The sequence below is a fragment of the Phaseolus vulgaris genome, chromosome 4 (genome assembly GCF_000499845.2).
Source record: "Phaseolus vulgaris cultivar G19833 chromosome 4, P. vulgaris v2.0, whole genome shotgun sequence".
NCBI lineage: Eukaryota > Viridiplantae > Streptophyta > Magnoliopsida > Fabales > Fabaceae > Phaseolus > Phaseolus vulgaris.
This window is the reverse complement of record NC_023756.2, coordinates 40,620,927-40,630,037: the sequence shown is the minus strand read 5'-3', so window position 1 is coordinate 40,630,037 and position 9,111 is coordinate 40,620,927. Positions and strand designations below refer to the sequence as shown.

At 29.1% G+C, this 9,111-nt stretch overlaps 1 protein-coding gene across 1 annotated transcript; it reads left to right on the top strand.

Annotated features, from left to right (window-relative positions):
• The first annotated feature begins 5,690 nt into the window (after positions 1-5,690).
• On the top strand, positions 5,691-8,204 carry LOC137837656 (cytochrome P450 736A117-like). The gene is made up of 2 exons (XM_068646748.1): positions 5,691-6,730; positions 7,388-8,204. Exons 1-2 carry the CDS (start codon positions 5,783-5,785, stop codon positions 7,997-7,999), a joined length of 1,560 nt encoding a protein of 519 aa, XP_068502849.1. The 5' UTR covers positions 5,691-5,782; the 3' UTR covers positions 8,000-8,204.
• The last annotated feature ends 907 nt before the right edge of the window (positions 8,205-9,111 follow it).

The window sequence follows — 9,111 nt, the reverse complement described above, 5'->3', positions numbered from 1 at the left end:
AGGTGGTGGAGATAACCAATATTTTGGTGTATTTTGATGGTTTTGTAGCTGCAGTTTGCAGTGCTTATAGCATTCCAATACGAGCACGGTGCTAGCTGAAATAGGATGTCTAGCTTATGCAGCAAACATTATCTATCTATTACTTCTGGGGTGTTTGTTCATCTCTTTATTCTTGGAGATTCTTAATGTGGTTTGGTTTATGTAAAAGAGTTGGGATACCTCTTTTGTATCCCTCTTAATTCAATTTCATTCTTTACTAATAAAAAAAAAACTTTATTCACCAATTTAATTGGAAAGTGCCAAGTGGAGCAGTGGAGGATCAGACATTGGACATGATTAAAAGTATTGGGTTCACTATTCATAGAAAAATTCCTCTTATAACAATTGCATAAGAATTTAATGTTATAGATAAACATAATAACTTAAGAAAATATATAAGGGAGTATATCCTCAGCCTTTATTGGTTATAGTAGGTTTGGTTTATCTAGTTTTTTGCAACTAAATTTTAGTTTACTTGTTCGAATAGGGTTGAAATTTTAATACCATTTTTTAATTATTTTTTCAATTAAAATATAATTATTTTTTTAAAATTTGAGAAATTTATCAAATTAATAATTTAATTAATTATTTTGATTTTTGTTAAAATAAAATTATTAAAAAAATCAATAAATTAAAATTGTGTTGTAACCTAAAAAAATCACTGATCAAAATCATGTTAAGGTTGACACAACTTTGTACTTAATACTAAAGTTAAGTTATCTTGACACGACTTTATTATGGTCAAAATCGCATCACAGTGTCATGACTTCTTCACACTAAAATTATGTCATATTAGATGATTTCTCAATCACGTAATTTTTTCCAAACTAACCACATTTCGATAATAAACAAAAAATTAAAAAAAAATACCCCTAAATATTAAAAAAGTCAAAAAGAAGAGTACAATATAAAGATGAAATGAGGATACATTATTTGATTAATCTTATTAAATTTTAATTATACAATTAGCCTAACTTTTTTGCATTAAATAATTTGTTGCAATGTTTAAATAAATTGTACGAGAACTTTTGTACAAACTAATTTCTATATAAATTAATTTTAAATTACAAAAATTAATTTTCTTTTATTTCTCTCATAAGTCCAAATTACTATATATCTTATTTTGATATATGCATAATAACCAGGGTTATCTCAGTGTCGACATGAGAGGGTTTCATGTAAATGTGGTGAGTAATGTTCATTCACCCAATGTTTCATGACTAACTAAATGTATAGATATTTCCCATTAAGATTTGGATATCAAAACTTTGCCAACTATATTTCAAATAATTATATAATTTTATATATTTATCAACGTGGTTTAGTATTAACTGCCAACAAGATAATTAGTTACTATTGAACATTTCAATAATCTCGTAATTATATTATATTAATCAAATATATATGTAATTGTATATAATTGTATTAATTTACAATTATAAATTGGGGCATAATCAATCGTATTTTTACATGTATTTAATCACATGTATGCAAGATCCACAAATTCAATACGACCGATACTCGTTATCTGAATCTGATATAAATTCATAAATTGGGGCATAAATCTCCCACATTAAGCTTAGATAATACACTCTAAATTATGATCCAAAATCCTAATCCGGCACAATAACAAAGAACTCATAATAATCATATAAATAGTTATATATTTACGTGAAGAAGGTACGACATCATCACGCATTAGTTACACCGAATATCGAATACTAAGATCTCACCGGAATGTTGGGGTGTCTTTTCCAAGTACCATCTGGACTTGGAATTTACAAAGAAGAGGACAGTGAATAAGAGAAAAAAGACATTCAGTGAAAGGAAGAAGTAGAAGACGACCGATCAAGCAAAGAGAAAGATAATAATTCTCTCAGTCCTGACCGGTTGGAGAACAAAAGTTCATATGAGTTTAGTCTTTGATATGGAGTTTAAAATGCATCTTTTCTATTAAACATGGTGAAAAAATATAAATAGAATTTGAATATAATTTATAAACAATTTTTCAATTTTAAGTTTAAAAGTCATTGAAATAATTTATTTTGGGAAGAAAAAATGGGTCGTTGACATTTATTATATCAAATAAGATCAGTATCATAAGATGATCTTAGGGTGAAGAGCTGAAAGTTCATGCATAGCATATTCATATTCAAAGCTAAAAAACAATACAAAATGATAAAGTGGAGGTTTGCGAGAAATAACACGTGGTCAAATGGGTCGTACATAGTAAACTTAGCAATTATAGAAAAGCCTTGGCTCCAATATTTAGGGTTTTCGAAACAAACGAAATAACTTGTATATATATTATTAAAAAAACTTGTATTGTTAATTTAATGGCAAATGGTTGGAACTTTTACCTTTATATTTTTATTGCCATTGTTCCCTAGTGCTTTTTCTTTTTCTAGTTCTTCAAACATGTCAAGAAAATTAAACTTAATAAGTATTTATGTTTTACTTTTTTGTTCAGGAAATTATAGAACATCGAATAAATGGAAAATATTATGATTATATAAACCAAAACAATTGAGAAAATTAGATATTGTTGTAAAAGATATTACTAAGAAAAAAGATAAAAAAAAAAACAGAGTTCTAGCAAAATTGAATTTAAGAGCTTTTTACTATCTAGAACCATTCTACTAAAATCATATGATTATTATTTTATTATTATATAATATTTTATTAAAAAAATAGTTGTTATATATATATATATATATATATATATATGTAATGAAGTGTGGTATTAAAGAGGTATTGTTTTTCTATTTTGAAATCATTCACGTAATCTCTAAATATCTTGGAACAGAAACTACATACGTCTGTATTTGAAAACAAAAATCTAAGAAACGTATACAAAAATACACCTAGCTTACAAATACTGATGACTTCCAATGCTTATAAATGCCTCATTCTGCATTACTAATTAATTATACAGCAAATTAAAGATACACACAATACAATACAATGTTGACTTGTACTATCTGAGAGGTTGTGAAAATTGGAACATGTACGAAAGAATAATTCAAGTTGATAAGAAAATATTTATTATAAATTATGATATTTTATTGTCATTAAAAAGTACTTTATAAAAGATAAATAAATAAATAAAATTAATTTTGGTTACACGTATATGTTTAAATGATAAACAAAACACATAAGCACATGAATTATTATAGTTTTGAAAGTTATGATATTTTATGAAGTTTTAAAATAATGTGATATTTTACAAAGATTTTTAAATATATATTATTTTATAAAGGTCGTAAAAATTGGAACAAGAATTGCACGAAATAATAATATAAGTGGATAAAAAATATTTTTTTATAACTTAAAACATTTTAATGTCATTAAGAAAGTACTTTAAAACATAAATAAATACAATAAATGTAATTAATTTTGGTTAAAAAAACACTTGAATGTTTAAATGATAAATAAGTAAAAAAAACACAGGAAGTACATGAATATTTATAGTTGTGAAACCTATGCTATTTTAAGGAAGTTCTGAAACTCATATTAGTTTAGAGGTTGTGAGAATTGGAACAAGTATTGCACGAAAAAATTATTAATTTTGGTTAAAAAGCACGTAAATGCTTAAATGATAAATGATTCAAAAAATACATAAAGCACATGAATGTTTATAGTTGTGAAACCTATGATATTTTATAGAGGTTTTAAAACTCATGATATTTTACGGAGGTTCTGAAACTTTTACTATTTTACGAAGGTTTTAAAACCCATAGTATTTTATAAAGGTTGTGAAACCCATAATATTTTAAAGAGGCTATGAAACCCATGGTATTTACGGAGGTTCTCAAACCCATGGTATTTTATGGAGGTTCTTAAACCAATTGTATTTAACTAAGGTTAATACTGATTTTTTTAGGGGTTTTAAAACACCCCAGGTAACACGTTCCCCATAGATGATTTAGCGTAGGAACTGCAACCTAGGATAAATGACTTAACGAAGGTTTTAACCTTTGGTAATGTAAAATTAAACCTCTGTTAAAACAATTTTTTATTGTAGTGTAGATACCAATTTAGAAACTATTTATCAATAATAAAAACAAATTTAGATATCAATAATTTTTTTAATCTCTAAAATAATATCTAATTTAATCAATATAGCAACTAATTATATTTTGTCTCAAAAATTGATTTTATTTAATCATTTTCTTTTAGTGTATTTAATTTGTAACAAAAGTTGTACCGATTGGATCCGAATGATAGATGGAGGTCTCAACATCCGACTAGAGCCGACCGACACGATCAGATTCATTAAGACAAACAGAAGATGAACAAGATCAAACAGCGATTAAGCATTAGGTAATACACTCTTAATTATGATTCAAAACCCTAATCCGACCCAATAACAAAAGACCCATGATAATCATATAAATAGTCATAGATTTCGATAAAAAGGTACGTCATCATCACGCATTAATTACACCGAACACCGAATACTAAGATCTCACTGAAATATTGGAGTGCCTTTTGTACTTACCATCCGGACTTGAAATTTACAAGGAAGGGGACAATGAAGAAGAGAAGGAAGACATTCAGTGAAGGGAAGAAGTAGAAAGCGACCGACCAACCAAAGAGAAAGGTAATAATTCTCTTAGTCCTAACCCGTTCGAGAACAAAAGTTAATTTAAATTTAGTATTTGATGATGAGTTTAAAAGGCATCTTTCTATTAGACATGTGAAAAATTATAAATAGAATTTGATTATAATCTTTATAAACAATTTTTCAGTTTTAAGTTTAAAAGTCAGTGAAATAATTTATTTTGGAGAAAAAAATTGGCTCGTTGACATTTATAATATCAAATCAGATCACTATCATAAGATGATTAGGCTGAATAGCTGAAAGTTCATGCATAGCATAGTCAAAGCTTAAAAACAATACAAAATGATTTTTATTTTTTTTTATCAGCAAAACAATACAAAATGATAAAGTGGAGGTTTGCAAGAAGTAACACGTATCTTATTATGTGGTCAAATGAATCGTAGATAAAATTTACAATCATTGTGATTTTAGTAAACTTTGCAATTATAGAAAAGTCTTGGTTCCAATATTTAGGGCTTTTGAACAAACGAAACAACTTGTATATATTATTAAAGAAACTTGTATTGTTAATTTAGTGGCAAATGGTTGGAAGTTTTACCTTTATCTATTTATTGCCATTGTTCTCTAATTCTTTTTCTTTTTCTAGTTCTTCAAACATGTCAAGAAAATTAAACTTAATAAGTATTTATGTTTTACTTTCTGGTCAGGAAATTATAGAACATCGAATAAATGGAAAAGATTATGATTATATAAACTAAAACAATTGAGAAAAAAAAAAGGATTGAATAGATATTGTTGCAAAAGATATTACTAAAAAAAAGAATAAAAAACAGAGTTCTAGCAAAATTGAATTTAAGAGCTTTTAACTATCTAGAACCATTCTACTACATTCATATATGATTATTATTTTTTTATTATATAATATTTTATTAAAAAATTAGTTGTTAGGTAGATATATATTTAATGAACTGTGGTGTTAAGAGGTATCATTTTCCTACTTTCAAATCATTCACGTAATCTCTAAATATATCTTGGAACGGAAACTACATACGTACTGTATTTGAAAAAAAAAAAAATCTAAGAAACGTATACAAATACACCTAGCTTACAAACATTATAAATACCTCGTTCTGCATTGCTAATTAATTATACAGCAAATTAAAGAAAACACACGACACAATGTTCACTTCTCTGCATGAAAACTCTTCATGCTGGTTTTTCCTCCCAATCGCTACCTTAATCATCTTCTTTTTACCTACTCTCATCAATCTTTTATCCAAATGTAATCACAATTTCAATTCTGCAAGGAGCAAAAAAATCTCACCACCATCTCCTCCAAAGCTTCCAATAATAGGAAATCTCCACCAACTTGGCGCCCTCACTCATCGCAATCTCCAATCCTTTGCTCAAACCTATGGCCCTTTAATGTTACTTCACTTTGGAAGGGTGCCAGTTCTTGTGGTTTCCACAGCTGAGGCAGCTCGTGAGGTTATGAAAACACACGACCTTGTTTTTTCCAACAGACCACATCGTAAGATGTTCGATATCTTGTTGTATGATTCCAAAGATGTGGCAACTGCTCCATATGGCAACTACTGGAGGCAGATAAGGAGTATTTCTGTCTTGCATCTTCTCAGTGCAAAAAAGGTTCAATCCTTTGGTGTAGTGAGAGAAGAGGAAATCTCCGCAATGATGGATAAGATTAAGCAGTGTTGTTCTTCTTCGATGCCTGTGAATTTAACTGATTTATTTACTACAGTCGCAAATGACATAGTGTGTAGAGCTGCTCTCGGAAGGAGATACAGTGGAGAAGGAGGGAGTAAGCTTCGGGAGCCAATGGATGAGATGATGGAGCTGTTGAGTGCTTCAGTTATAGGGGACTACATACCTTGGCTTGATTGGTTGGGAACAGTTAATGGAATGTATGGTAGGGCAAAGAGAGTGGCTAAACAGCTTGATGAATTTTTTGATCAAGTTCTTGATGAGCATGTAAGTAGGAGAGGACATGATGTGCATGGTGCTGATAATGAAGAGCAGAATGATTTGGTGGACATTTTGCTGAGGATCCAAGAGACAAACTCCTTGGGATTCCACATTGATAAAAGAACCATAAAGGCTTTAATGCTGGTACGTAAGATTAATACAATGAGCTATCCTGCATAAGTTAACGTATTTACTTATTTTAAAAACCAAAGCCGAGGTTTACTCGTTTACTCATTAATTTTGTACCTCTAACATTAGTACAATATTATAAATAATCTCTTTAATTGCTATAATATTTGTTAAATGATATTGGGTTTTGTTGAATATATCTATTTTATTATTGAAAAAGATCAAGTTTCTGCTTCTTAATAAACTTCAGTAATTTTAATTTTTGTTAAATTTCGTTGTCTATTACTCAAAAAATATTTTCAAAAGTTAAAATTTTCTTTTACCTGAGTGATGTGATTGTTATTTTATTATGTTACTTTCTTTCTTAAAATTTAAACCCTAGAAAAATAACAATAAAATAAAGGTTAGGGTCAATTATAGAAAGTTGTATGTCTTTTTTATCCTTCACGATATTCACGCACAACTCTAATCCTATCCTTATTCTATAGTTTCTCAACACTGTATTAGATTTTGTTATTTTTTTTCAACGTTCAAGACATATACACTACTTTTCCAATATAAAGTTAAGTCACATATTAGTTGCACAAAATCTTAATGCATGTTGAGTTTATTTTCGTTCATGGAAATTCAAGGTAGACAATGAAATTGACAAGTGATGGGTATTTCTTTCAGGATATGTTTTCTGCAGGCACTGAGACTAGCTCCACAATCCTAGGATGGATAATGACAGAACTCCTAAGGCACCCAACTGTGATGCAGAAGCTAAAAGGTGAGATAAGGAATGTGGTTAGTGGCAGAAGTCGCATAACTGAGGAAGATTTAACTAGTATGCATTATATGAAGGCAGTGATTAAAGAAACTTTTCGATTATATCCCCCAGCTCCCTTGTTGCTTCCAAGGGAATCCATGGAAGATGCCAAAGTGATGGACTATGACATTTCAACTGGCACACAAGTAATAGTTAATGCTTGGGCAATTGCAAGAGATCCTTCTTACTGGGATAAACCTGAACAATTTGAGCCAGAGAGATTCTTAAATAGTTCAATAGATGTGAAAGGACATGATTTTGAAGTGATACCATTTGGAGCAGGGAGGAGGGGTTGTCCAGGAATAATGTTTGCCATGAATGTGATTGAGCTGGTCCTAGCAAACCTTGTTCTCCAATTTAATTGGGAAGTTCCAAGCGGAGAAGTGGGGCAACAGACATTGAACATGACTGAAACTAATGGCTTGACCAGTCATAGAAAATTTCCTCTCATAGCAATTGCATCCTATCATGCCTAAGAAGTTACTGTAAAAGATTAACATAATAACTTAGAAGAAAAAATAAGGGATTATATTCTCAGCCCATATACAATCTATTGTTATAGTAGATTTGGTTTATCATGTTATTGTTATTTTGCTATTGTAACTATAAGTTGTCCTCAATTTCTATGTGTAATATTTGATCAAGTGATCTTTATGATTCTATTTTCTAAAATTTGGTCAACTCTGTCTCTCTTTCTCTCTTTATGGGAAGGTTTTCTTTTATCTACCAATAATGACTTAAGTGCTTCCTTCATTTCAATAATTTTACTACCCTCTCCTCTTTAGGTTTAGGTTTATATAGCACACCATATATCTAAGACATGTTTCTCTTATTCACATTGGTGTTCCAAGTGAGTCTATTGCCTTAAACTTCTTTAATAGGAATTGTGACAAAGGATGTAAAATGGGAAAGGAACACCATTATTACAGACCAAAGACATAAAATTTGTCTCAGAAATTTTAGCAGTGTTTTTGCTATAGAATTTTCCTGGAAAGTGTATCTATTGTAAATGGTAAGTTAATCATGTCTTATATCTAAAATAGATAAATCAAGAAAGGGAGAGGAATAGTTAATACAAAGGATTGTGTTATTCGAAATGAGTTAGAAAAAGTATTTGGTGGAACCTCGGATAAAATGGAAATGATTATAATTATATAAACAAAAAAAATTGAGAGAAAAAAAGGATTGAATAGATATTGTTGCATAAAAGATTATAAAGAAAAAAAAAGAAAAAAGCAGAGTTATAGCAAAATTGAATTTAAGAGCTTTTTACAACATAGAACCATCAAGATTTTTCTAATAATTAAAATGTCTTGGAAACGAAGCTACATGCGTGCTTTATTTGAAAACAAAATCAAGAACAGTCATACGCACTTCCATAAGCACTTCGTGTTTCTTCGAATTGAAAATAATGGGAACACGTGTTAAGAAATAAGTGAACAAATAAGTGACTTTCTTTCAGTCTTATTTTTTTTTACAAAATTGATACCTTACGAAAATTATCGAGCCCAACGTAAAGATTCTGCACTATTACTCAACAAAATTTAAATAATTTTCAATAATATGATAATAAATAATTGACTAGGAA